General features: G+C 54.5%; 1 protein-coding gene across 1 annotated transcript in view; it reads left to right on the top strand.

The window, feature by feature from the left end:
• thada (THADA armadillo repeat containing) overlaps window positions 1–27,614 on the top strand; it is a 52,236-nt gene that overhangs the window by 623 nt on the left and 23,999 nt on the right. Inside the window, exons 2-29 of the mRNA XM_066697254.1 lie at window positions 144–236; window positions 590–687; window positions 789–919; window positions 1,029–1,177; window positions 1,402–1,434; window positions 1,636–1,684; window positions 1,764–1,951; window positions 2,054–2,148; window positions 2,309–2,532; window positions 2,626–3,317; window positions 3,404–3,558; window positions 3,695–3,850; window positions 4,101–4,214; window positions 4,299–4,422; window positions 4,930–5,084; window positions 5,216–5,438; window positions 6,372–6,507; window positions 6,608–6,744; window positions 6,832–6,963; window positions 7,653–7,810; window positions 10,631–10,740; window positions 11,714–11,846; window positions 11,963–12,085; window positions 13,122–13,244; window positions 13,871–13,962; window positions 19,238–19,327; window positions 20,820–20,951; window positions 25,324–25,492. Of these exons, the coding sequence (XP_066553351.1) occupies window positions 164–236; window positions 590–687; window positions 789–919; window positions 1,029–1,177; window positions 1,402–1,434; window positions 1,636–1,684; window positions 1,764–1,951; window positions 2,054–2,148; window positions 2,309–2,532; window positions 2,626–3,317; window positions 3,404–3,558; window positions 3,695–3,850; window positions 4,101–4,214; window positions 4,299–4,422; window positions 4,930–5,084; window positions 5,216–5,438; window positions 6,372–6,507; window positions 6,608–6,744; window positions 6,832–6,963; window positions 7,653–7,810; window positions 10,631–10,740; window positions 11,714–11,846; window positions 11,963–12,085; window positions 13,122–13,244; window positions 13,871–13,962; window positions 19,238–19,327; window positions 20,820–20,951; window positions 25,324–25,492 (4,194 nt within the window). The 5' untranslated portion in view covers window positions 144–163. The remainder of the gene's footprint in view (window positions 1–143; window positions 237–589; window positions 688–788; window positions 920–1,028; window positions 1,178–1,401; window positions 1,435–1,635; window positions 1,685–1,763; window positions 1,952–2,053; window positions 2,149–2,308; window positions 2,533–2,625; window positions 3,318–3,403; window positions 3,559–3,694; window positions 3,851–4,100; window positions 4,215–4,298; window positions 4,423–4,929; window positions 5,085–5,215; window positions 5,439–6,371; window positions 6,508–6,607; window positions 6,745–6,831; window positions 6,964–7,652; window positions 7,811–10,630; window positions 10,741–11,713; window positions 11,847–11,962; window positions 12,086–13,121; window positions 13,245–13,870; window positions 13,963–19,237; window positions 19,328–20,819; window positions 20,952–25,323; window positions 25,493–27,614) is intronic.

Here is a 27,614-nt window from a genome sequence, read left to right as displayed (position 1 = left end):
TTCATCAACCAGTGTGTATATTCAGAGAGACTATTTGAGAAGAAAAAACATAGTGGCTGACCAGTCTGAGGACCCCCACCCACCCAGCACCACCTCACATTTCTGAATTTATTGACTGACTTGCCCACTTCTTGTGTGTGTAGGATTTTCCTTTTTTAGGACCATGGTTGTAAAGAAAAAGGAGGTGAAGGTGGAGCCGGTTTTCCTGGACAGCGGGCGACTGGAGACCCTGAATGGTGAGCAGGACAGGAGAGTTGGTGTCCGGTCTCCTGGGACAGATGGCAGCTTGGGGGGCTGTTATTTCCACGGTCAGCTGTTGAGTCTGTCCAGTGAAGGATCTTATTAGAAAAATAAACACAATGTCCGTTAATGGGATCATGCATAGCTCCCAACCTGTAGCTGCAGGACCTGAGCACCAACAACGAGTCTAAGACACAGACAGTGATCTCAGAAAAGCCCGGCTCGATCTTGCTGGCGTTTGTGGCAAACCAGCTGACCTGGTGGAATCACCTCCGATCGCATCTCCGGCTATTGTTCTCTGGAGAACGGCCTTTGAGTGTTTGATGGGCTTTGGTGTGCTTCTCTCCAGCGCTGGAAGGAGGTCCGTGGGCACAGCAGCTGGCGGGGGTCCTGCAGGAGTGTGCCAGGCTGACCGATGGCGTCCAGCAGATACAGCTGATTAAGAAGGTCGGTGTTGACGTCTCCGCAGAGGACCGATGGTTAGCACCTCGTATGACGCTTTGCCGGTGACGGGACACTAACGGAGGGGTCTGGTGCTCTTTTCTCAGGTGGGGGTCCTGTTTCAGCAGCAGGGTGACGGGGACGCCCGAAGCCCGCTGCTCCATGGCTGCCTGGACGTGCTAGGGGCCATGTTCTTCTCCCTGCACTCCAAAAACCCCCTGAAGAGGACTCTGGTCAGGTAGGGTCATGGGCTGTATTACACTGTGTGAGAGGGAGCGTTCGTGTGTGCGTCTCTCTCCATCTCTGTGCCACCGCGCCGTATCAACCCTGTCCTCTCTCCCCGGCAGTGCCCTGAGCGCGGTGCCCGGCTGGCTGCAGGAGGAGGCGGTGGGCTGCCTGTCCCGGTGTCTGTCCGAGCGCCTGACCGCACACGCCCCCGTCCTCTACCCGCTCCTCACCGACAACATCTCTTCCTGCCTGGACGGCTCCTCCCTGGGTGAGCCGCAGCTCTGCCCGAAGGCGGCTGCAAACACGGTGTTTTGCTTCCCCCTAGTGGCACGTGAAGGAATCTGATTGCTGTTGAAGAGCAGCTGATTGCTGTTATTAATTGTCTGAAAGTGCTGAAGTGGCTGAGTGTGCAGAGGTATTCCTGTGCTCTCTGCAGCGACAGAAGAGAAAGTGTGCTTGCGTGTAAAGCCTTTGTTTTGTTTTGATCTGCAGGTGAACGTTGTATTCACAGTCTGCTGACGGAGGGCAAGTATGACTTTTCCTTAAGACTGAAGGACAAGAATCCTGTGGTCGATTTCTCTCTAGACGTTTGGTCACGGTAAAGAAATGGCGGAAGACAGGACGAGGGGACTGAGGACTGGTCCCATGTCCTGCTTTCGGGTGACTTTATTTACTCTGCAGGGCTCTGGCCGGGGTCTGACTTGCCTCCTTCTGTTCCCTCTGCAGTGTTACAGTTCATCCAGACGGCTCTGTGTGAATATCACCGACAGAACAGGTAAAACCAATCTCCTGTTCTCTGGGCACCACGTCCCGTTGCGTCTGTTTGCCGGTGCTGATCTGTGCCGTCCCCGCAGTGTCCTGGCCGGCAGTCCGGTGGCCCAGGCGCAGCTCATGCAGGCCAGCCTGGCTGCGGTGAAGGCCTCTATGCTGGTGGTGCAGAGAGCGCCGGAGCAGGTCGCCTCGGCGCTGCGGACCCCCCTCGGCCCCCTGCTGGACGCGCTGCGCGGCCTGCTGTGCTGCTACACACGCCTCCTGACCGAGGGTGAGACGCCGCACCGCCTCTCCGCTTCTCTCTATTTTCTTCTGTCTCCCTTTCCGTCTTTGTCTCTCTCTTAGTCTCACCCCACACTCGTCTCTGCCGCAGGGGACTTTGTGCAGGTGGTCCAGAGCGCCGCCGGCATGGCCGTGGTTCTGCTGACCAGGAGCATGCTGGGAGCCGGTGACCGCGTGGCCAGTGTGGTGAGTCACCGAGTGACGCCGTCCTCTCCGGGGTGCCGGGCTGATTTACAACCGAGAGCGAAGCTGAAGTGGTGGTGATGAGCGGGAGGGAAGGAGACGTTTGGGGTTAACTTTGTGTTCTGCTTGTGCGTGTCTGTGTGTGCGTGTGTGTGTGTGTCAGGTGGCTGGTCTGCTGGTGGGCTCGGAGGACGGTATGAGTGGCGCCCCTCAGTGGTTGTCCGAGAGTTGCAGGGGGCTGTACGGTGGGGCTCGTCCTCCCGCCGTCTCTCTGTTCCTGAGTCACGGGGCCCTGGCCATGATGTCCTGGCAGGGCAAGGGGCCCGGCCCGGCCACAGAGAGCCTGCTGCTGCTTGTCCCCACGGTGCTGCTCGGCCTGGACTGCAGGTCAGACACCCCCGCCTCACACACGCTCTCACTCTTGCACGCTTCACCGAGGGGTTGTGTTATCGTTGCCGTGTCCGTGTCTCTCTCCCGCAGTGTCCGGGAGTCCAGCACCGCCATCTCGGTGGCCCGTGTCCTGACCCTGTGGAGCGGCGCAGCTCTGGACGCCCTGCAGGGGGGCGGCTGCTCCACTGGGCTACGCCATGCGCTGACGGGGGGTGCCGAGCTTCCGGGACGCCTGCTGGAGCACATCTACGCCCACTGGGAGCACCCCCTGGATGGCGTGCGGCACCAGACCAAGGCCCTGTTCCGGAACCTCCTGAAGCTGCACCAGACGGCCAGCCACTGCCCCGACCCCGGCGCTGACCCCTTCCTCGCCAGCCTGATGCACAGCCTGCTGGCGCTGGAGTGGCACAGCAAGGGCAAGTACAGCGCGCTGAGCTGCCTGGTGGAGTACCTGGGGGCGCGCAGCCTCCTGGAACGGGATCCCGGGCTCCCCGCCCAGCTGCTGTCCCTCATGGGCGACCAGTCCCTCGCGCCCTACGCCAGCGACCTGCTGGAGACGCTGTTCGTCAGCCACCGGGCCCAGCTGGCTGCCTGTGGGGGCGCCTGGGCCGAGACGTGGCACCGGACCTGGGTGACGCCCCTGCTGGCGGCACTGTGTGAGGGCCAGCTGGACCAGACAACCTACATCCTGGACTACTGCCTGCCCCGAGTGCTCAAGTGCAGCCCGGACAGCTTGAGCCACATGGTCCGGGCCCTGCTGGACAGCCAGAACCGTGCGCCAGGTACCCACACACACACACGTTGAGGAGGGTGTTGTCGGTCCAGTTTCGTCGTGCTCTAAAGCCCAGTGCGTGTGTCGTTGTCGCAGGCAGTCCCGGCTGCAGAGGGGCGCTGGGGGCTCTGATGACGTGTCTGCGGGCTGCCCGGGCCCAGGGCGTGCTCAGCCACTCCTCGGGGGAGCTGTGGGGCGGCCTGGTTCCCCTCGCCCTGCTCTCTCGGGCCCTGGTGCACAAACACGACCAGGTGAGTACGGAGGCTCGTTAGTGATCATCCGGTACCAGAACGGAAGAAGTTAGAACTTTAGTTCTGCCTGACAGTTTGTGCCCGCTCGTGTTAATTAAGTTAATTGAGAGCCGTGTGGGTGTGTCTAATGCGCCAGGTCCGTCTCGATGCCCTGGGGCTGGTCTGTGAGAGCAGCCGCAGCACGGAGACCCTCTCCGCACAGGAAATGGACCTGATCCGCCACTTCCTGCCGGTCAGCCTGAACAACCAGTCCGCGGGGGTCCGGCAGCAGACCATCAGCTTGCTGAAGAAGGTGAGCGCTCGGGGGACTTGGACCTCCCTGAGTTCAGCTCTAAAACTCCTCCTGAACACCTTTTTGGGTTGAAGAGGGGGATGTAAACCAGGAAACAACAAAACATTGTGTTATATTCTATACATTCATATTTTCTGTGAAAGTCACCATTATTTTTCAGTTTGGTGTTGGCTCCCTCTAGTGGAAACTGTATGAATGGCACAGTCTGTGTAATAGCATTGAAAAGCGTGTTTTGTGTTGGCGTGTGTAGCTGCTGTGCCGAGTGAGGGACAGCACCCAGCTGCTGCAGAAGAGACTGGAGCAGCTCCGACCCGAGGAGCCCGACCAGCAGGGGGCGATCAGGAGCACGCTGCGCTCATACCAGGTACGGCGTGGCCCAGACGTGAGCTGAATCCAGGCTCTGCCCCGGTCGCCTCGCGCTCACGTGGTGCTGTGTTGCGTGTTGCAGGAGTTCCTGCACTGGTTGTGTGAGTCGCTCTTCCAGGCCCTGTTCCCCGGCGCCTCCTTCCCCTCCTGCCTCACGGCCCTGACCCTGCTGGGCCTCATCGCCGACACCTTCTCCTTCAGCACAGGTACCGTCCCCTGGAGGGACGCGGCCCCCGAGCACACCGGGGTTTGACCCGGTGTGCTGTGTGTCATGTTTGTCTCGGTAAAAGCCAGCGGTGTAATGGTGCGTGTCTGCTTAATGGATTCCCCAGTCAGTGGAGCGGCGTTCATTAGCGAGAGGCCGCTCGTGGTGCTGTCTGTGTGTGTGTTCAGCTGTTCGGGCCCTGGGAGGTATTCCGGTTCTCAAATGCATCTTGATGTCCTCTCTCCCGTCTCTCCTCCCTCCCATCTCTCTCTCACCCGTCTCTTTCTTTCATCTCTCCCTCCCATCTCTTTCCCCCGCTCCCCCCCATTTTTCTCTCTCTCCATTCATCTCTCTCCCTCCCCATCTCTTTTTCTTTCATTCTCTCCCTCTCTCTCTCCACATCCATCTCTCTCCACCTCCTGTCTCCCTCCATCCATCTCTCCCCCTATTTTTTCCTCTATCTCTCCAATCTCTCCCTCTCCCTCCCTCCCCATCTCTCTCTCTGCAGTGACCTCTGACCCCGGCGTGTTTGCTCTGGGTCAGTCGGTGACCCCGGCCCAGGCACAGTCCGTGCTGCACTGCCTCACCAGCTCCTTCCTGGAGGTCAAGCTGCTGGCCGCCCAGCTGCTGCGTAGACTGCCGCCCCCGGCCGTGGGCCTGCAGGTCAGAACCTCCCGCCGCCGTTGCCGCTGAGCGGACCCGGGCCCGGTTAGAGCCCAGACACCATACAGAGAGCCGGCTGTTCACGTCGGACGTGTCGGTGACCGTGTCCCCCTCTCTCCCCCGGGCCGCAGGAGCCGGGCCGGGTGCTGACGCTGCTCCGCGCCGCCCTGGACCTCAGCACCAGCACCAAGCCGTTCGACAGTGTCACCGCCGCGCACCTGCTCAACCTGCTGGCCCACCAGGATGGGCTGCCGGACGCCCTGAGCCGCTGCGCCCAGGAGCAGGGCGTCCCCTTCCAGCCGGCGCCGCCAGACGAGACCGAGTCCCCCGCGCTCGAGAGGAACACGCTGGCTGGTGGGTGCCGGGGTGGCGCCGGTCCACACTGTCCACTTATAGACATGTAGCAGTGCGTTGTGGAGATTCAAAGAATGATATGCAGAATTGTTTGTAAATGTCAGCGTCTCCTCTTTAAATTCCTGTAAATAGACTCTAAAAGTCCGCTGGATGCTTTATTTTGAAATATGCGGTGATTTAACACAACCACGGCACGGTGTCGCTGTTCAGGGTCGTCTGCGTTCTTTAGGAAGAAGAAAAGCGTGTCTTGCATGGCTGCTGTAGCGTGATGTAGCGTGTGCTGCAGACAGATCCGATTTAGCGCTAATGCCTGTGTTTGGAAACATGTCAGTTGTGTAGAAAATGAAACACGGCAGTAACAATTACACGCGTTTTGACAGGCAGAGGCAAATCAGTGCCGCTTTGCTCCGACACTCGAGGCCGAACATGTTTATAGCTGCTGTGGTGGATGTTTGTAACGAGCTGCAGTGGGCGGCTGTGACCCCCATTGTTTCAGTGTCTCTTTGATGTCCCTGCGGTGACTTCGGCACATGGCACCGGTTAGCCGCCTCTTGTTACCCGAGCTTTAAAGTCGCAGAACTCGGCTCTGGTCTCTCCTTCACTCGGGCCCGCTTTGGCACGACCGCCTGGCGTATATATTTAAGCATCTTAATCTACAGCATACACGGATGGTAAGACCAGCCATCTGGGGGTTGTTAGCCAACTGAGTGAAGACGAACCGGGCGGGCCTGGCGCTCCCCTGGCCCAGTACGCTCCGACATGTGTTTTGAATAGGCCTTGATTGAATTAGCGCAGATCGAGAGTGCAGAGCGCGCAGTCTTGCGTACAACAGTACCGCTCTCATGTGGTTCTCCTCAAACGGGACAGTCCTGTGCCTCAAGTTGTCGTCTCGTCTGTGTGTCGTGTCGCTCTTATGGTGTCTTTGTGTCTCAGTGGTGCGATTCCTCCTGGAGTGTCTGAGGGCCGAGGTGACCCGGGCCGAGTCGTCCCTCCTGCAGGCCGCGGCCGCCCACCCCCTTTACGGCCGAGCGCACTGCATCACTGCGGCCCTGCAGCAGCTCGGTGCACAGTGAGTCTCCCTCCCTCTCTCTCTCTCTCTCTCTCTCACACTCGCGCACACACACACGGGGCCGTGGGGCTGCAACCGAGACCCTCTGTCTGTCTGTCAGGTCTCCACGACTGGCGGGTCAGTGGCGGCCGCTGGTCTGTGACCTCATCTCCGTGAGCTACAAGATGTCGGACGTGGTGTCGCCCATCGTGCAGAGCTCCTCCCCCGAGGGTCTCATCCCCATGGACACGGACTCCGGTGAGACCCCCGCTGCGTTTCAGTAACGAGCCGACCCGTTCATGAGCGAGAACAACTCCCATCACCGTCTCCGTTTGTGTCTCTCAGAGTCGGCCGCCGGCCTGCAGCGCGTCCTGCAGGAGATCCAGCCCCGCGACTCCAACGCCTTCTTCACCTCCGCGCGCCAGCTGGGCCCCGAGCCGCCGGGGGACGATCCGCCGCCGCACGCCCACGCCACAGGTCAGCAACGTGGCCGCCGCCGCTGCCTCCCTGCCTGTTAGCCATCCGCTAAACAGTCAATAATAAGTTTGTGCTTTTCTCTGCCTGTCCTGCTGTGGGCAGACGGGCCGGTCTTGGCACAAAAACACAGGTTGCTTTGTTAAACAGGATAAAAGTCCCCCATGTAGGGGTTTCTTCACAAATTATCAGCTTTCTTTTATCTGAGATGATGCTAATATTAATAATTATAACAACAGCAACAGGATTCCACTGATCATGAACAGTAGTCTTTGTTTGCCTGGCTCTTGACTGAGGCACCCTTTTCCCGGTGTGCTCTGGGGGGCACTGTTTCTCCACACATGGGCCCGGCGTCGGCACTCAGTGGAGACGGGGAGTCGGTGCCTCGGCTCTGGTCCTGCTTTTCCAGACGGTTCTTCGTTTGATTGCATTCCTGTTGGGTACACTGCCGTGCCGTATCATCTGTAACGGCACGGTAGACTGGGAGATCTGAGCGCTTGAGCAGATAGTCAGATAGCGAGTGAAATAACACCCCTTCTGTTGTGTCCTGGGTCACCTGACCTCCCAAGGCTCGCAGCCACGGTCAGTTAGGGAGTTACTCCTGCTTCGTTAGCAAGCTGATCAAACTGACACACAATGGGAGTCTAATTTACCCTCCTGTGTCTGTCCGTGTCTGTGTGTCCCTGCGGCAGGCGGAGGAGGGGAGCACTACCGGGTGACGGCGCAGATGGTGCTGGTGTGCTGCTGGCGGAGCATGAAGGAGGTGTCCATGCTCCTGGGGGCGCTGTGCCAGAACCTGCCCCTGCAGACCCTCGACCCGCCCCGGGACGGGCTGATCACGGAGCAGCAGGTACGACCGTAAGACCCCCACACCCGTCCCCCCTCAGGAGGGAAGTGCCTCTTTTGGCTGCAACTGCTCCCCCGCCGAGGATGTCTTCAATTAGCACCCGCGTTCGTTACGGGCAGTTTTTGTGGCAGGACTGCGACAAATTAAAATTTCCACACGTTCTTTCCAGATTGTTCCCATTTCCTCTCCTCTCCTCTCCTCTCCTGCCAGCTCTGCCCAGCGTCCCAGCGTTCCACAGTGCCGAACCCGGCCAGCTCCAGGTTACGTTCTGGCAGCTCCTTGGACGGGTTACCCGACATCTCGGTCTCGCTTAACGAAGCCCGCGGTCTACAGAGCCGCCCACTGTTGTGCAGGAGTTAGCATTCAAACGTCTCCCGATTCCAGAGAGTGTGCGTGCGCGTGTTTATTTAGGTCTTGTTCTTGGACCACGAGGCAGGTTTTGATTAGACTGTGTCTTGGCTGAGGAACTCGACAACAACAACAACAACAAAAAATCACGGCCCATCTGACTTTTGACAGTTCCCAGCAGGCCTGTCCGTTTCCACATGTGTGTATCCAGCTGCACGGCATGTTTTGGGTGGTGGCGGGAGGGAAAGGAAGTTTTTTATGTTTTAAAAGCATCCGAGTGACCTCTGCCCCGGCTGAGTGCCTGCAATTGTGTACGAGTGTGTCAGTGTGTCTTAAGCGTGTGCCTCACTCTGGCCTTGTGTGAGTCAAAGCACACCGATATCAGTCTTCCCATCATTTATCTGCGTTTGCACCAGCATTTCGTACAAACGTCCACCCTGGCCGACACTTTCATGAGTCGCTTGACGCTGTCTTGGCTCGCCGTACGTATTTTTGCGTATGGATTTATTGTGAAATGTCCTGTTTAATACCATAAACCTGTCTGTGTTTGGGTGTGGCCCTGCCCCACGGAGAGTCATGCCTGGGCTGGTGAGTCCTGGATTGGGAGAGATCTGCAACGCGCTGGGTTTCACCGGAAGTAAAATCTTACTGTTGATACAATTTCCCTTTTGATGGGCCATTCAGAGATGCCTGACGGTGGCCTTCGTGAGTCTCCCTCAGCTTTAGCATGTCGGGGAAGCGGGATTGGCAAAAGAAAAAGAAAAACTGTGTGTGTAAATGTGTGTGTGATCTCGATGTATTATTAAGAAGGCACAAGGCCAGTGGCAGCAGCTAGATTAGGAACTGCACATTTGTGTCTGCCCCGGTGGAAAAGAACAGCTGTCTTGAGATTAAAGATGTTATTCAGACAGGGATACGTCCCTGTCCCCCACTCCGTCTCCCTTTTCCAAATTCAAAGTGGCCAAACCACGGATCGAGATGAGTTCGTTTCGGAAACGCCGCCGGCATGTTTGTCCGTGTTTACGACTCTGGCCAGGCCTGTCACCCCGTTTGGCGGCCGAAATGCGTTGTTTACCGACGCTCTGCTAAGCGACAAGAAGCTGTTTACATTCTCCGGGGCGCCATGGCAGGAGACACGTTTGGTTACGCGAGTTGTGATTTCATAGTAATAATAAAATAAGAAAACAACCCGCTCTCTGGTTTTGAGGAGCTGCTGTCGTCCGGTATCGCTCCCGGTTGTGCCAGACGGCCCCGATTTTCTCCCATAGATGTGTAGCGACTTTATATCGTGTTGCGAATTTGTGTTTCGTGTTGGAAGCTGCGAAATCGGCACAGGGACCATGTTTTATTGCATATCGGTTTCCTGTAAAGCAAGTGTGGCGAAGTGAGCTTTTGTTTTGATGTCCTTGCAGCTGTCTTTGTGCTCTTATCCACAACACGAGAAGACGACAGACGTTGTATTAACCCACGGATCACATATGACGACTGAAAAAGCTGTGTTTTACCTCGCCCCCGCCGTGAGATGGGCGGATTAAACGTCTTGCTCTCCTGAAGGCTCCGGCTCTCGGGGTCTGAGCAGAAACGGAACGTGTTCGTGGGATGGGGAGTTAATTCCTTCAATTAAACTCGCCCTCCTCCCCCTTTTATCCAGTTTTTCTTTTCTTTCGGTTTCTCTGTAAGGGGATATGCTTGCTCTGGGGTTGGTGGCGATGGCCGAGGGACCCTGTGCGCGTGCCAGGGGTAGGCACGGTCATGTGGCGGCTGCCTGAGCTGATTAAACTCCTCTGTTGTCTCAAGGGCTTTGCTCCACTTTCACTGCAAACAAACGGGAATGAAAGGCAGCCATTGAGCCCTCTCTCGGTTTCCCAGAAGCCCCGGAGCCCGTGGCACATCGCGATCTGCGGAGATTAGCGTCTCGGTTTTAGCTGCTGACCCCTGCGGGACCCTCGGGAGCGGCATCTCAGCCCTACTGAGGCCTCAAGAGCCTCAGTTCTCCCACGGCAGTGACTGCCCTTGTAGGCGACGTGGAGCGAATTTCTTCTGCCCCACGTCAAATACAATCTTTTACATGGAGACTTGGAAAAATAGTACAGGAAGGGCTTCACTCTAATCCACGGTGGAATGAACCGTTTCTTATCCTGATTAGAAACAGATCTTCCCGCCTCGCCGCTACGGCCAACGCCGGACATCTGCACCGCGGACCTCCTCCTTCCGACACCCTGGAAAATGAGCTCACCACGGTTTTAAAATAGCCGAGGCGCGTATCTGCGGGGCTGCGGAAATTAAATCATATTATAGAAGGTTCCAGCTTTCGAAATGAGAAGAGAAGCGATGGTCTCTACTTTTAGGATTGCTGGGCTCGGTGTTTTACGTCATCCTCTTTAAACCTCCGGGGGTAAAGGGGTACCGGACCCGCCTGATAGAATCTTTCCCTCTCTCCATCTCTCTCTCTCTTTCTCTTTCTCCCTCTCTCAGGTGGAGGGCGTAGGCCAGTACTTCCGGCAGCAGCTCCTGCAGTCTCGACACCGGGGGGCGTTCGAGTTGGCCTACGTGGGCTTCGTCCGACTAACCGACATGCTGACCAGGTGAGGGGCGAGAGTTGACACGCGTTTACAGGAGCTTTGGAAGATCGCGTCTCCTGAACATGACCTCGCTGGCGCACCGCCGAGAGACTGGTGACACAGATGCTTTGGGCCGATCTTCCTCTCTTGGCAAGCGGTCGTGCTCTCTGTGGTGTACGTGCTCTTTTTCGAGAGGCTCGCTAGGACGTAGCTCGTCTAAAGCAGAAGGATAAACAGTGATGGGGAGTCAAACATGGCAGGGTGTTAACCTAAGCAAGGAGTCTTGAAGCCCCGAGTACTAAACCTTAAACTGTGGTGCTGACGATGGCCGGACACTGCTGTTAAAGGCAAGCTAGGGGCAGACTCCTATTATTCCTTTAGGTTGCTGGGAAGAGAGAGAGAGAAGGGTAAACAAAAACAGATACTTGTCTCCGGTGTCCCACATTACGTACAACCGGGGAGGTTAACCCAAATATTTACAGACCCCACGCTGCCGTCCCTGCCCGTCGTGTTTCTGTTGCAGTGAGGAACGGTGAGTGTTTAAAGTGTGTTCAGAGTTGAAGCACAAAACGCCTCCAGTCCTTTGTGCCTGGCTCGCTCTATTGCACCGGGAGGGAGAGAGAGAGAAGTGTAGGGGTGGGACGTCTCTCGCCACGGGGGATAGAGAAATGCAGGGACACAACGGAGGCTAAGAAATTCACACAGGAACACAACGATATTCTACAGGACTTTTCATAACTCACCGTCTGAGGTTCGTTTTCTGGTGTGTTGAGCCGTTAAGTGTGTATCTGTTGCCGTACGCAAAAACACAAGAACCTGATGTTGTTGTTGTGAAGAGATGATAAGAGGTGAGAAGTGGACAGCTGTGTGGAGGATTGTGGGAGCCTAAAGATGAGCCCCACACGTGTCGTCTCCAGCTCTGTGTGTACGAGCAATGGTCAAGGGTGCCAACCGCTGTCCTGTCTCTCTCTCTGTCTGTCTGTCTGTCCACGTCCAGGAGTCAAAGCCCCGCCCTGCAGCAGCTGCCCGGCCGCTGGCTGCGCGAGGTCCTGGAGGAGGTGAAGAGCAGCGGCCCATCGTCCAAACTGTGCGCCACGCGCCGCAGTGCTGGCATCCCCTTCTACATCCAGGTGGGCCCCCGAGACTGAGACGCTGGTCTGTCTGTGCCGTGAGAGAAAACTGCCGCGATGAACAAAATGTTGGTGCTGTGTCCCGATTGGACATTGTCCCGTCTCTCCCTGTGCAGGCTCTGCTGACCTCGGAGCCCAAGTCGTCCAGCTGCGGCCTGCTAAGGATGACCATGAGGGAACTGACCGCCCTGGCAATGCCGGGCCAAGACCCGCCTGGCGACCGCAGCACCGTCCCTCAGGTACCGTCCGCCGAGCCAGAACCCCCACATCCCCGTTGACGAGTAACGCCTGCGGTTCAGTCTGCCACAAGCGCCCCCGAAACCCGACACCGAGTCCCGGCTGTGTCTCCAGGTCCCCCCGTCGACCAGCACCTGTGTTCCGTGATTCACAGCGTGCTGTTACTGCCCCCCCCAGCCGCCCCACAGGAAGCCTCGCTCGTTTCTGGGGAGGAAGAGCTCTATGAATCAGTGGTTTGTTTTCTCGAATTCGGTCCGAGCCAGCCCTGCCGAATAATGCCGTAATGCTGTAACTGTAACTAAAATTAAATCAGATGCTGGCCGGTGTTTCCAATTAGGGAGTTACATAAGAGCCAGGCGTTGGCCCAAAACTGCGAGTCTGTGCTGCTGCAGGCTTTAACCTCCTGTTCTCCTCAGCCGGTCCCGGCGCAGCGCCGATGGGCCTCTGGCAGATTCACTGGCGGCCCACCGGCACTACCTCACCACGCCACGCTCACTCCAATCAAGAGAGGCAGGCGAGCCAGGGCTGGGGGGTCCAGCTCAGGGGTCCACGACGGATTAATCATAAGACAGTCGTTGGGCCAGATGGCTGGGCTGCATGATCTAGACTTTTCCATCCTCTGCCATGGGTCTGGGGATCAGATCGGGCTCGGCTCAGCGACGGCGTGTGTTCAGCCGTTTACCCAGCAGCTTGTTGAACTGTTGTGTAACGGCCGAGTCCGGGGTTTGGATCTGGTTTCTGGAGGGGGACCAGCAGGGCCGATAAAACATTATTTCTTTGTGATTGACTTTGAAACATAGCTACGGTTACGTGCGGTGAAATATTTTGTGACCTTAGAGCGCCGGAGTCACGCTCACGGTTGTTTGAGCAGACCATAATATGTTTTAGTTTTTTTTGGTTATCTTACTCTGTGTGACTTTTCAGACGTGCCACACTGTCTCTGCCTTCCTTTCCTGATGAGACACGTGCCGGGGACTGCGGTGATCTCCGTCCGGCCGACTGACACGTCTCCCCCCCCGCCTCTGCTTGCCTCCTCAGGTCCACGCCCTCAACATCTTGCGGGCGCTGTTCCGGGACACGCGGTTGGGCGAGAACGTTGTGCCGTTCGTGTCGCAGGGCATGCAGGCCGCCATCCTGGGCTTCACGTCTCCGGTGTGGGCGGTGAGTGTTTCTCGGCATGCCTACTGCCTTTATTATCGTCCTCTCTACGAGACGCACATGGGGGCCGGCGTCTCTCCGAGCCTGACAGCACCGTCCGGCAACCTGGAGCAGATCGCCCCCTCCCTGCCTCCCTAGCTCTCTGCCTACACACACTGATTTGCAGGTGAAGTAACGCCGGAGGGGAGACGAGAGACGTGCCTCGATAGGGGCCCGGTGTTTGTCAGCAGGTGGGCGATTGGCACAGTCCCGACATGTTATAAATCAAGCCCTGCCACCGCCCCCCCCCGCCAGCTGAAGCTCATTTGCAGTTATGTAACCGCAATCTGGCCCAGCAACACCTTTCCCAAACGGCCGGGTGTGGAAACTGTTTAATTACGCCGCTCTGAAGTCACGCAGACCGGCCCTCCATCAGCCGTACCTGGCTTCAATCAGGGCCGTCCCTCTGTCCCCCAGGTGTGACCCCCGGAACCCGGCAGCGCTGCCCGGGGGGCGCGTTTGGGTTTCATGCGCTGCATGAAGTTGAGTCACGTGACCTTGGCCTCGGTCCCTGTGGTCAAATAAAATCAGTTAATTAGTTAATTGCTTGACTGTGGGAGGAGACTAACCACCGTCTCTCACATCTGCAGGTGAGGAACTCCTCCACTCTCCTCTTCAGCACCCTGATCACGCGGATATTTGGGGTGAAGAGAGGGAAGGATGAGAACGCCAAGAAAAACAGGTCAGACCCCCCCCGAGCTCCCCCACTAGAGGGCACTGTGGCCCCACTGGCACTGCGTCGCCCACCGTCTGTTTACTTCCTGGGTATGCCGGGGTAATGAATCGCAGCTCCTCTGTCTATTTACCGCAGATGTAAACGATAAGCACAGGTTCCAGTTTTCGATGTTGTTTATTTAAAGAGCGCTGCCTTTTTACAAGACTGGCACACACTCAATCTGCCCATTTTATTAATTTTTCTCAGTCTCTGTCCTCGATAAGATTCCTATTAATTAGCTGAGGTTCTTTACGATGCGTTGAGGTCACGGCAAAGCCATGCATTTATTAATTCTTTCCCAGAAAAACAAATCGCCTCCCGCCGCGGACGATTGGTCTCCCGAGTCGAGAGGCCGGAGTCTGCGTGTTACTCGATCTTCCTTCAATAACACCTTGAAAAAAACAGACTCCGGGTTTGTGTAGCGGCTCTGACCGCTTCCCGGCAGAGTATTAACCCCTGGGTCGCCACACTCCCATCCCCCTGGTTTTGTGTGTCCTGGTGAAACTAAAAGGAAACTACAGGTCGGATCGAATCTCTGCTGGTGTGATACCCCGTGCCGTCGGCCGACCCCCATACTCCCATCATGCACCGTGTTGTGTGTACAGTAGAGCCGTGCGGTGACGGAGAGCCGCAGGACGGGCTCAGGAATGTGGAGCATGTGTTACAGCGCCGGCACTTCAGCCCCGGCCATCGGTCTTCCCTGCCTAGGCCACCCGGATCGTAACGGAGATCCTATATACATGTGATATGGGAGCCGTAAACCCCCTTAGGGTCCCTGGAAGCGGAAAAGACAGACTGGTGCTAAAAATAGAACTGAACTCTCTTATCTTTTTACGGGTCTGAATCAACGGGAATCCTCCGAGTCCCGCCCCGGGCCCGGTCCCGATCAGGGACGAGAAACCTTGTTACTGGCAGGCATCTGCTCTTCTGCAGGCAGGCTGTGGCCCCGCTGTGGCCCCTGCTGGGTATATGACTTGTTTAGGAGAGCCTGGAGGATTGACCAGATGTTAACAGCTGGCACTTCATGTCCTTGCGCAGAGGGAGCACAGAGTCCAGGCAGACCGGCTGGGCCTTGACCTGAGCAGCACAGGGCACTTCTTTTTCATTTTTCTTCTTTCTCGCTTTCTTTTCGTCTTCAGTTGACCAAATCGGACATTTTTGGCATGGAGATGTGAGATTAATAACCAGTGTTATGTTGCATACGTGTAATTTTCTAACCCTATTTCAACACATAAGTGCCAGCAGTGCATGTATTATATTTGTTTATTTGTTATCCGTTTGTTTGTTTTGCACAAACATCGGGGTGTGAAAGATCGGACTCACCAGTTCAGGACCAATAAGTCACAATCTGTGTTTCTTGAGGTGAAAGAACAGCACAGAATCACAGCTGGGCCGGTTCTTAAGCCTCGGCCTACTCGGGAACATCTGTTGTGCCTTTATCGGACCTTTCTGTGTGTACTGTATAGCTAGAAAACATTGAGACGGTTATTCCAGCAGAATCTGGTCAAGGTCGGGTCTGTGTCTAGACCCCACCCCCCGCTTATTTGTTTATTTATGCGTGTCTGTGATGTAAATGTCCTCCGACAGCCCGTCCAGTCCAATGTCTGGGTCGGCCGTTCCGCGTGCGGTTAGACAGGACCCTCGTGGCGCACGGCTGCCTCTCACGGCTCCGTCATCTCCGGGTTTCTGCCGGCTCCCTGGCCGTCCCTTGATCTGCATCATTCGAAGCGACTGGCCGTTTCGGGAACCCGTCCAAATGTGTCGGTGCGCGGCCGCCGTTGTTCGTGGAAAGGCGGTGTTTTGCTTCCTGACACTGATGTTTTATATTCGTGCACCTCTTTCTCTCTCCCTCTTTTATGTTTGCTTTCGACTGAAGTGCAGTGCATCTCTCTGGTCCAGTGCGTGTTTTGGGGCCTTGGGGACTCGGCTCTTGCCGTGAGAAAGTTCAGACGGACTTCAGAGACTGTGAATCTCCGCGGCACGTCCACTACATTCGGCCCAAACTCATCTGGACGAGAGATAAACACACAGCAGCTCTCCTCCCCCACCTCAATGCAAACGCACTGCCTCGCCTTGCTTTATAAACACTTCGATAAAAAGACGTAACTCAGCGCTGAGGGTCTGGTTAATTGCGGCGCTCTGTGTCACCGGGCTTTGTTTACTGGCGCTCGGCTATCCTTCTCCAGCCGGGACTTAGCCAGAAAAAATTAAGGTATCTTTTTCTTTCTTCAAAATTTAAACATCCTGTCAGAGCCGAATGGGGAAAAAAACAACAACCAACCAACCAAAGCCAAACAAAACAACCCCCCCACACTATGGCCAGCAATTAGATGCTGTCATTAACAATTCAGGCATAAGTGGTTTTACGGGAATAGGTTTAAACTGGGGGTGTCGTCATGATTTTGCCCGTCAGAAACTGAATTCTGAGAAACCCGTCTCCTGCGAAAGGATTCGACTCCTGCCACGCTCGCCTCTGGATGGGATTTCAAACTTCGTCTGCTGAGAGGGAGTCTTTGTCACCGTCCAAGATGACAGAGAAGTGTGATAATAAATGTCACCCCCACATTCCTGTATTTCACTGATGAGAGACACAGGACAGCGGTTTGTATCGGCGTAGTCTCTGGCTTTGTGTCGGACGGTTATATCATAGTTTAAATTTTAAATTGTGCACCAGGGCGTTCAAAAGTGATATTACTCTTCGGGAGTTTGTAGATGATGTCATGTGGGCTGTCAATTCACCCGGCCAGCTGCCCGATCCAGCCTGGCTCTGTCTAATACAGAGCAGGAAATTAATACAATTTGATTGGCCTGACGCACACCTGGCCGCTGGGCCCGGCTCCACTGTGGAATCGGGTCAATATGAGCGACGCCAGCTTTAAATCTGATCGGGTTTCCTTTCAGAAGGCCTGGGTTTGATCTTTAAACCCGCGATGCGCACACACCCTGGGTAAGACGAAAACAGAGGCCCGGTGGTCTTGATGGGATTAAATCCAGAATAAACAGATATGGAGACATTGTGTGGCTTTTTTTCCATATGGGCCCGTTAGGGTTTGGTGACTGGGTGTGGCGGCCGATGAATCGGTCGTCTGGTTGTTGGCGTTCGTGAAGAAACGTTTCTGAGAAGGATCTGAACCAAAGAAGTGTAATCTATCCCTTGTTTGGATCCTTTTTTCTGTGTTTATGACTGTGCAGGGACGGTCTGTGCTCGTGTGCTCAGAGGGGAATTCGGGATCGAAGGGTTAAGTTGGAAAATATCAGGCAAAACTCGCTGAAAAAACGTCAAATGGATGCCATTTGACGTTTTTTCAAAATGGCACCTGTGTGGGAGATTAGAGATGGTCTCTTTAAAATGATAAAACTCATTTCTGAGTGACGTTAAAGCAGCCGCTCTGGCCGTGGGGTAAAAGACCTGGAGACGAGACGTCACGGTGAGGAATTTCTCCGTCCCCGTCAGCTGAGGACGTCGGTGACAGATCTGGGCCCAATCCCTGCGTCTTACCGGTTTATTTTTTCCAGACGCTGTGCTTTCTAAGGAATAAACAAACATAAAACTTGAACTTTGTTTCTCTCCAAGTTTACATAAAAGCCATAAAAACAAGCCCTGGTCTTAATGAAGGTTTTATTGCCTCATAAAGCCTTGAGTTTTGGGAAGTGGTTGAGCAGCCAGACCTGAGAGACGGGAGTTTGTGCGCCCAGTCCCTCTTCCCCGTTGTTTCCCTTTCTTGTATAGCGGCCATTGCTTTCGTTTGTCATTCACAGTTCATTCGTTTTTCAGGGTTTGTCCAAATGTTATATATCAGAAAGAAAAGTTCACACGGGGGAGATAATAAATGTATCACAGTGCTCACTATGGCTCTGAAACCTGGTCAATAAACACAAAAATGAGACCAAAACTGCAGACGACACAGAGGAGCTTGGGCAGATGTTCACTTGGAACAACAAGAAGAGAGAGAAGAAATGAATGGATCTTGGGAATAAACCAAAATGTGACATCAATGAAAGAGTGAAAATGTTCAAATGGGAATGGGCCGGACACTGCGAGAAGGACAGATCAAAGATGGACAGAGGAACCTATTGAATGGATCCCAAGACGTGAGTAATGAACTAGAGACCACGTGGAAGATGGGAGGATGAGAGAGAGAGGGAGAGGGCAGAAACTGACTGTTTCTCTCCTCTAATTCTTAGGCCTTCAATGACACCCCTGCACGCGTTGACAAATGCCGCCACGTTGGCGTTTACCTGCTTTGGGAATCTTCTAGGACATCGCTGTGTTTGGCAAAAACTTACTGTAGATGTTTCACGCTTTCAAGGTGCGCGACTCGAGACTCTCAGGAAAAGTCGTCTCCCGGGCCCGGGTCTGTCTCTCTCTTGCTGCTCGGTGACCCCGCTGTCTCTCGCCGTACCATGTTTTCCAGAACTGTAATATCGATGTCCGCAGATGTGCTCGTCGTGATTATACAACGGGAGAGCGTTGCGCAATCTTGGCCTCCAGATGTGCGCGGGAGACCCGGCCCACCCTGTGGTTCCCAGACGGCTCTGCGGAAGCGCGATCTGGACAGATTTATGAAGGCGTTTGTGCCCAGAACATAATTTTTCGCTCTGTGTTGCGCAGAGAATAAACAATGCAGCCCATTTTACAGAACACGAGCTGCCGTCCAGAACTGCATTCCTGCTTCCTGAACTGACCGTCCGTTTTATTTGATTTCTTATTTGCTTCAGCTTATTTCATTTTCGCCAGGACAGTTTTCCAGATGTGTCCTGGCAAGGAGGATTTACTTACTTATTCCAGTTTCATTGATAAGACCAGGACTTTGGGAAGACTCAATTTTGCGGCCGATCTAAAGCTGTGCCCCATTTGTCGGTTACATAACTCCCTCGAGTTTGGTCTCCAGCACCCTGTGACACTGTGCGGTGTGTTTTACTGCTGTTTTCTCAGTGGTTTGTTTTATAGGCACCATGAATAACATGTATAATCACCCCGTGTTGTGATGGTGTCGGCAGCGAGTTTGTAACCCGATTCTCTCGCCCTGGCTCTCCCGGGCGGGTAGGACCGGGCGGGTTAATTCTGGGGTGAGCAGCACCGGGGCGGTACAAGACTCTGAACTGATGCCAGTGGTGTTTCTGTATGATAGACTTCGTTATTTCGCTCTGGGGCCTTCCCCACGTCCCTCTCCCCCACTCGGGTCCCGTGTCAGGGTACCTCTGTCTCCCTCTCCGCTGACCCCCTGCTCTCTCCCGACAGGATGACGGGCCGCGAGTTCTTCACGCGGTTTCCTGCCCTCTACCCCTTCCTGCTCGGGCAGCTGGAGGCGGTGGCCAACACTGGAGACAGGTGAGGGGACGCCCGTTTGTTTTGTGCGTGTGTGTAATATGCGGATGTATGTACATATGTGTGTGAGTGTATACATATATTGGCTGATTGTCCAGATAGCTGTGCAGCCCCCAGATTGTGTGGTCTCCTATCCAGGCTCCTCTTCTCTCTGCACACCCAGTTTTAGGAATAATTAAACTTTGTACTGGCTTAGACACGCCAATGTGCATTACTGAGTAACTTCTTGTTTTGCAACTCCCCGTGTTTAATGGCTGTCCCCCAACAGTGATGTAAAGCATTCCTCAGCCAAGCATTACACGCAAAAAAAGATGATGTATACATATAAAAGAATATATCTGTGGCTCCTAAACATCCTTACAAATCAAAATGCAACGCAACATGGAAAACAACTGGGATGAATAGAAGCGAATGTCGCAGTCGGGTTTTATGTTTCCAGTTAAACGCGAAACAAATGTGCGTCGTATGTTCAGAGGGCACTCGTCCCATCCCTCCGGGCCAGGGCTGCTGAGTGGAGCCACATGCGTGTGTCTCTGTGTTACATGTAGTCTTTTCTATATGCTCCGTCCGCGTCTGATGGTTCTATCAGCGCCAGGACCAAGCGGGTCCATTGTAGTTGACTAATTGATTGATTGATTAATTGATTAGTGCTGGAGAGACTTTTCCTATTCCTTGACGGTGAACAGATTTCAGTGTGTCAGTAGACTAGCTAGAGCCATTATCCTCATCCTTGGCCCAGCGTTGGTCACATAGCATCCCAGGATCTTACTGCTGTCGTCTCTGCTGTTCTCTGAGCCAGCTGACCCCCCCCCACACGATAGCTGGAAGCGCTGCGTCTCCCAGAGCCGGTCCGGCAGGTAACCGGACACCAGCCCCAGTCATGTGTTTGCAATTCATCTTTCCATCTCTGCTGTGACACCACAGCTCTGTCCGTCCAGCGAACGTGAAACCGGACACTAAATTAATTACCGTGGCCGTGATTAGCCGGCTCTTACATTTCATATTTCTGTGAGTCGTGGCAGCGTCCTGCGGGAGGCATCATAATCAGAGCTGTGCTGTTGTGAAATGTAATAACCGGGCCACGAATCACGCTGGTATCGCTGCAGGGTCAGGGTGGGGGGGCCCTGTCGCGTTTCCGTGCCTGTGAGTGATGTTGTCGTAGTTATAATATCGCCAGCGACTCTGTACCCCTCGGCCTGTAAAAACCCGGCTGGCAGAGCGTTTGTAATTTCCATTCCTCGGCAAAGGAAAACGGGCCTTAAATTTCCATCCGATCATTGCTTTCCTGGACAGCTGCGGCTCCTGGGCCCTCGCTGAGCCACACGGACGCCCACCCGCTTCATTTTCTCTCTTCCGAACGACTTTCATCTCAGCCGCTGTCCGTTTTGCCTTCCATTTTGTGCCGAATGGCTCCTGTGAGCACCCACATCAGAAGAGACATTTCGGCGATTATTCTGCAGGGTATCCCCAACACGTCTCTCTCTCTCCCCTTCAGTGATTCGGGAGTCCTGAAGCTGCACCCCAGCCTGTTCCTCTTGCTGCTCATCCTGGGACGCTTGTACCCCTCCCCTATGGATGGCTCCTCCTCTCCTCTGGGCTTGGCCCCCTTTGTGCCCTTCATCATCAGGTGAGTCCCGCCCTCTGTCCACGTGTGTCGGGTTCGTAGCGTTTTAAAATCGACCCACTTCCGGCATCTGGGGCCAGGTTGGTGACCGGGATTTCTTTTTCAAAGACGAAAAACCCGTGTCCGACCTGCACGCTGTGCGATCTTGCCTTTGCGTGGGTTAAATCTCCGATAGCCAGGAAGGTCAGCTTGAACCCGTGTGTGTGGATAATTCGGCCCGGTGTTCACAGTGTTCTCGGGCACCAATTGGCCTTATCTCTTGATCCCGAGCATTATCTGTGCAGGTTCAGTTAAATACGGTTGGGAACGGACTGGTTTTGTTGGCATTCTCACGTTGTCTGCATCGCTGGACGGAAACGTGGAAAAATATTATCGGAGCGAGCCCACGACCGTCTGCTCTTTGTTTTAGCTGTCGGGTGTGCTTCGCGTTCTCTCCGGGACGCTCTGTAGCTTTTCGAAGAGAAAAGAAACAGCAAGGGGAGATTGTACTCGGAGGGATAAAGACGGGAGAGGGGGTGGGGGAGGATTATGTTATATTATCATCATGTTGGAAAAGCAGCGGCTCGAAAGAAACCTGACACCTCTGCCACCACACACACACTACAATACTCTTACATAACTGGTATCCAAGACTTCTTTGAGACCGTGCTGTCCTGCAGTCCACAGTGGGAGCTGGGGGGAGGGAAGGACGTAGTTGTCGAGCTTTGCCATCGACTGGGTCTGGGTTCGTTTTGTGCCTCTGCTGTTGCCCAGTGAGGGCAGTACGCGGGGCAGAGGGCACGGCGGGGCGGGCGCTCTGTTGCTGTGCTGGGCTCTTTCCTTTATTGGGTATCTGGCGGCGAGCTCGAGTTTTCCCCCCCCGTGCCTGCAGAGTGGACCTGGAATTTTCCACCGGGCGGCCGAGCTGAGATCCCGGCCCTCCTGCCAGGTGCTTGGCATGACTGAGATCTGGCGCACCGTTGCCTGTGTGTCTGGTCGGGCCCGGACTGGACTTCCTCCAGTTATACGAGCAGTGATGCCAGCTGAACCCAGGGTAAGCCGCTGGTTGTCCAGTCAGATCCCTCCATGGCTTCCCACCGTTGCCTGGCCGAGGTTTGCCAAGTCTTCCTGTCCAGGTACCGATTCAATCCAGACGTGGGCGTGTCCCAGGCCGGGCACCGAGAGGGTTAAGTCCCGATGCGCAGTGTAATCGAAAGCTGGTTTCTTTCTCCAGAGGTATGCGCAGAAATCAAGTCAAATTAAGCCCACATGTTGGCCGAGTTAAATATAGCGTTGGCTGACCTGGGATTTTTTTTTTTCCTCATCTGGGTTTTTTCTTCCCCGGTTTCCCCCCCAGCGAGTCTGATGAGCATCAGTCCTCACTGCTGCAAGTTTAAAAAACTAACAACTATATTTAACATCAGCTTAAACGCACACGTTTTTTTCACTCCTCCTTGAGATTTACCATTTATTTGTCAGTTTCTTTTCCATCTCGTTCGGTGACAGCTCTCGTTACAGCCTGTCCTTCGTCACTCTAACAGAGCGGTGCCTCTGGGCCGTTCTCTGGAGACTGCCGGTGGGAAAGCTGTGTTTTCTCTGTGCCGTTGTGCGTTTCTCAGTGAGCATTGCAGTAATATATCTGGAGTGCTGTGTTGTGAGCCTGTAGCTCTGGTGTGGATTGAATGACTTGTGTTGATATCTTTAGTGTACATCAGACATGACTATACGTTTGTGGTGGTGGTGGTGTGAAAATCCTGTGCATGCAATTTGCATGTCCTTTAGTGAAACAATTTAGTGATGAGCATCCAGGCGTCCGGTCCCCATCATTGATACGTTGAAACTTGACCAAAATCACAAATAAGAACAAACTTCATCCTCTTGTTTTGGCCCAAACTAGGATGGAGACGGGAGCTTTTCAACAGAGAGAATTCATGTTAAATTAATTATTTTTCTGTCCTCCACATGTCTGGTCCTTGCCTCAGCCTTTGAAGTCAGCAGAAAATGGGATATAAACAAAACATGACCCAGGATTTTTAAATGGACATGTTATTGTTTTTCTCCCTCCCTCTCTCTCCGTCTCCCTCTCTCTAAATTAGAGACTCGCTGCTCCCGCACCCCGGTATCGAGCCGCTCAGACTGCTTATGCGGTTCCAGTAAGCGATCTGGCGTTCCTCTAAACGCCCGTGCGCCGCGCTTTGGCAACGGGGCGATGCTAACGAGGCTCTGTGTACACAGCTGCGGCCACTAATGCCCCGTCTAGTCATAACCTGTTAAATTGCCAGGTGATAAATGTGCTTAATTGTTCCTAAGGTTCGCTCGTTAGACCCCAAGCATTCGGGAGAGGGGAGTGGGGTGAGGAAAGAGGGAGAGAGAGAGAGAGAAGCTTAATTTTGATGTAAAAGTGTTAAAGATGCTGATGAAAACACTGACACGGTTCCCTCGGCTCCGCGTCGGCCCCGGTGCACCGAGGACGGGAACTCGGGTTATGTCATCGCGCTCCGTTTCTAAAATTACAGAGTTTTCCTTTCCAGGACGTGTAATGGGACCGCGTTAGAGCTGATCGCTAACAGATGAGCCGAGTCGTTACGGGGGATGGGGGGTACTGCTGTCAGAGGCTCTAACACAACCGAGAGCCGCAACACAAGGCGGTATTGGTGCTCTGACCCTCACTGCGCTCCGTATTTGTGATCTAATCGGCATCCGCAGAGGTTCGAGGCTCAGACGCCTGTTTTCCGCCTTTAACCCCCAGAGTCCAGTCTTTGTTGGGGGTGAGGGTAAAGCTGGAGGACTGAGTCTTCCGGTACAAGTCGCGCGTTAATAAATTAATTAGCTCTCGACCTCTCGGAGTACGCACCTCCGTCTGGGGCTGAACAGAAATGGGTTTTCAGATTTTCATCGTTCCCTCGTTTTGTCCGGTTTCATCTGGATGTAAGCGCTTCCAAATGCCGGGTGACGCAGGGCCCGGGGGCGGCCTGCTCTGTGGGGGATGGAGGCGGGGGGTCTCTGGAGCAGCTGGGGGCTTCCCTTCTCCCCTCTCAAGACACGGTACAGGAGCTCTCGAGTTTTCTTATCGTCCTCTCTCCCTCACATGGAGGGCATTGTGATGATTTGAAATTACTGTTAGAGACCACTTTGGAGACCGTTTCTGTCATTTTCTCACTAGGTAGATTGATTCCCCTTTCCTGTATGACAATGCAGCCTAGGGTCCGAATAAATACACAGTTTGCCTTCCCTTTATTGTTGTGAAATGAAGAAGACTTTAAAAAGTTAGAATTTTGGGGGGCAAAGGACTATACCTCAAGACTAGACCAAAACCTCAGAGTTCACCCGTCTCTCTCTGGCAGCCTCCTGTTTTATTTCCCAATTAGACGGGGCGGGGGGGACGCGAGGGGAATCAGATGGGCCCGGGTCCAGAAGCCGAACTTGAGTCTCTCATTACCGGCGGCCCTTATTTCGTCAGCGATTTGACTTTATCTGGAGTAATTAAATAAACGAGAGAGAGAGAAACAGAAACTCGGTGACTCGCGGGGGGGACCGGCGGGCCGAGACCCAGCCGGGCTTTGCGTCTCCGGGGCCCTGTATTGAAGTAGATGGGCCGATGGGAGCCGTGCGGCTGGAATACCTTCGCTGAACAATCCCCCAGCCGCGACCTCTCTGCCCCCCGCATGAATGATATTGTGTGTTGTCATTGTGCAGAGTACAAACTCTGTATCAATATACAAATAAGTGTTGGTGTCAGTTCAGTTGTCTTTGCCCCGGTCTCTCTCCTTCCCTCTTGCCCCCTCTCTCTCTCTCCTTCATTTCACCCCTATACTCTTCTCTCTCTCTCTCTCCCTCTCTCCTGTGTAGTGGTTTCCTCCTCACAGCCCGTGTGTTTGTACTGTGCCAGGTCTGGCTCTCGGCCCGTTTTCCACTCTCTCTCAGCCGGGCCCAGACTCCTCTTGGAGCCTTGCTATATCGCCCCCAGGTCCGAGGGAGAGAGGTCCTCTGAACTTCTCTCTTTTTTTTATTTAAGTTTTTTTTTTCTTGCCCAAAAGGGTCAGTTTTCACTTTGAACTGACTTGAAAGAAGCTTTACTTGACAGGCATTTGTGAAATAGCTGCTTATATTATTTCACACATTAAGCAATTCTCAGTTTTGTTTTTGTGGTTAACTACACTAACCCGGCACCTTGCGGAGCCGTAGAGAGAGTGGCGGCTTGCTTTGATACCGGCCCAGAGTTGTGTTTTAGCTGTGCCAGTTGTGCAGGAAGTGTGTTTTTGGTGTGGCGGTTGTGTTTTATTCGTGGTGGTTGTGCAGGGGTTGTGTTTAGACAGTTTGGTTGTGCAGGAGGTGTTTAGCTGTGGCGGTTACGTTTCAGCCGTGCCGGTGCTCACTGCTTTGCCATGTTTTGCAGGTGCGGACACTCCCCGGTGCAGCGCTCCAGAGAGATGGCGGCCCGCGCCCTGGTGCCCTTCGTCCTGGTGACCCAGGTGCCCTCCATCATCCGGACGCTGGTGCAGGATCTTCCCGAAGAGCCTGGGCCCGGCAGCCGGCACAACCACATCCATGGCACGTTGCTGCAGGTGAGACGTTGCTGCCCTCCTGGCCCACACAGTGACCGTACCCCCCTGTGCTTACATGGCATCCCAGGGCCTGTCTGTTCAAGATGTTTAATACGGGGGTGTTGTCCTGTTCCCCTCAGCCTTGTGCCGGGGGCTCCCTCGGACTCGCCGGGGCGCGGTGTGGTTGTGGGAATGCCTGGGCCCTGCTGGTGGCATCAGGGTGGCTGTAGGCCGGGCCTGGCGCTGCTACTGGAGAGTGACACGTCAGTGGGCATCCAGTCCGAGAGGCCTCAGTACCGCACACGGCGCTGCACTCGTTCAGCTCGGCATCTGATTCTGATTGCTGTGGCGGGCGGTGGTGGTGGGGACTGGGCTGACATCTCCTCACAGCGCTGGGTCTGATTACAAACGACCGAAAGAGGAAAAAAAAACTAAAAGGAGCAGAAAGTATAGTGTTTTGCAAATAAACAAAACAAAACAAAACGCCAACGTAATTAAGAGCCCTCGGAGGAACGTCGGGCACTGGGCAATTACTGGCCGCGGGGCTCTGTGTGTGTGTTTGGACTGCAGTCTATTTCAGGACCGGGCGGCCGGACGTGGAGCTGTGGGGGGTGCGCCCCGCCCGGACTCTCCCTCTTCCCGGTGGTCGCTGCCTGCCTGCCCTCCCAGTCACCCCTGCGCCCCTGTGGCCCTCGAGCGGTGCACTGGGCCACCCAGTGACAGGAGGAATAGTGTCTGTGTGTGTTTGAGAGTGAGTGTGTGTGTGGGGGTGGGGAGGGGGCGGAGCCAAGTGCAGACCTGGCAGACTGTTGATGAGGATTTGTTTGTTTCCCGTCACGAGCCGTCATGTGTTTTGAGTTTTTTTCACATTTTCTCGCTGGAGCGCCGCCTGAAAAATTAAAAACGAAAACCCACACGGTTACAGCAGTTACAGGGGAGTGGGGGGGCAGTCGAGCCAGTCAGAAAGCCCTCTTTTTTTTTTTTTTTTTTTTTTTTTTTTTTTTTTTCTCCTCTCCTCCTTCCCTCTCATTCCTGTAATTTCCGTCCGGATGCTGAGGTCCGAGATGGGGGTACCACACAGAGCTGCCCGGCGTTGGCATCGGCCTGCGAACCCCCTCGGAGGTCAGAGTTCAGCTGGGGTCGCTGTAATCATTCCCTGAACGCGGCCCTCATCAGGGTTTTTAATTCCACACTCGAATGCTCTGTGGGAACCCCCGAAAAAGCGCAATAAACCACAGACCGAAATCACCGGGTACTAATCCCACTAACCGGATGGTAAGTCGGTGACCTTAGAAGACGGGCTGCCCGCTCCACCATACCTCCTAAGAAGTCCGATCCTGGCCGCTGTTTGTAATCCTGTGTTCGCCGTGTCTTTTAACTACAGCTTCCTCTGTTTACACCACTGTATCATTACACTGCGACTCGACCCCAGTGAGCCGTCTGCTGTCGGGCGCAGAGAGAGAGAGAGAGAGAGAGAGAGAGAGAGAGGAGAGGGAGCTGATCTCTGGGTAGGCGAAACTCTGAGGTTTTTTCGCTGTGTTTCGGTGATTCACAATCTCCGGCGTAATTTGCTGTCATTATGTAGTTGGTGCTTTATTACAGAGATCAGGGATGTTTCGTCTCCCCCGGCGCGGCGGTGGGGATGTGGAGATAGCGATCGCTGCCTGGCCCTCTTCTCGGCCGCCCTCATCTGGATGTGCTTTGGCAATTTAGTCAAGGGCCGGGCGGTGCTGTGGAAAGGCCCTGCTGTGGGATTGGTGGGGGATTGGGAGAGAGATTTTCACCATAGCTATTGTTGTGTTTGTACATTGATTAAAGCTACAGAAATATACCGGCCGGGGCCTGGGACCTGTACTGGCAGATGCAACTGGTGTAGTCTTTGGAAATGAAGCCGGTTGTGTGTGCAGATCAAATTAATATTGTGTACACACAGAGAGGCAGACCTGGGGGCCCTCTGCATTCAAATGGAAATCTCTGTGTTTGGATCGAATTAACGCTGTAATAATTTATGGAGACCGGTCAGCATCTGTGTGGACTAGCTGTTGAATCCATGTGTGTGTGTGTGTGAGAGACACAGAAAACCAGTCGGAGAGAGGTCTTTAACAGACGGCAGATGTGTGTGTTTGCGGTGCATTAGTGTCCT

This window comes from Amia ocellicauda, chromosome 23 (assembly GCF_036373705.1).
Source record: "Amia ocellicauda isolate fAmiCal2 chromosome 23, fAmiCal2.hap1, whole genome shotgun sequence".
Classification (NCBI taxonomy): domain Eukaryota; kingdom Metazoa; phylum Chordata; class Actinopteri; order Amiiformes; family Amiidae; genus Amia; species Amia ocellicauda.
The sequence above is the reverse complement of the archived record's forward strand: the minus strand, read 5'-3'. Positions and strand labels throughout refer to the sequence as shown.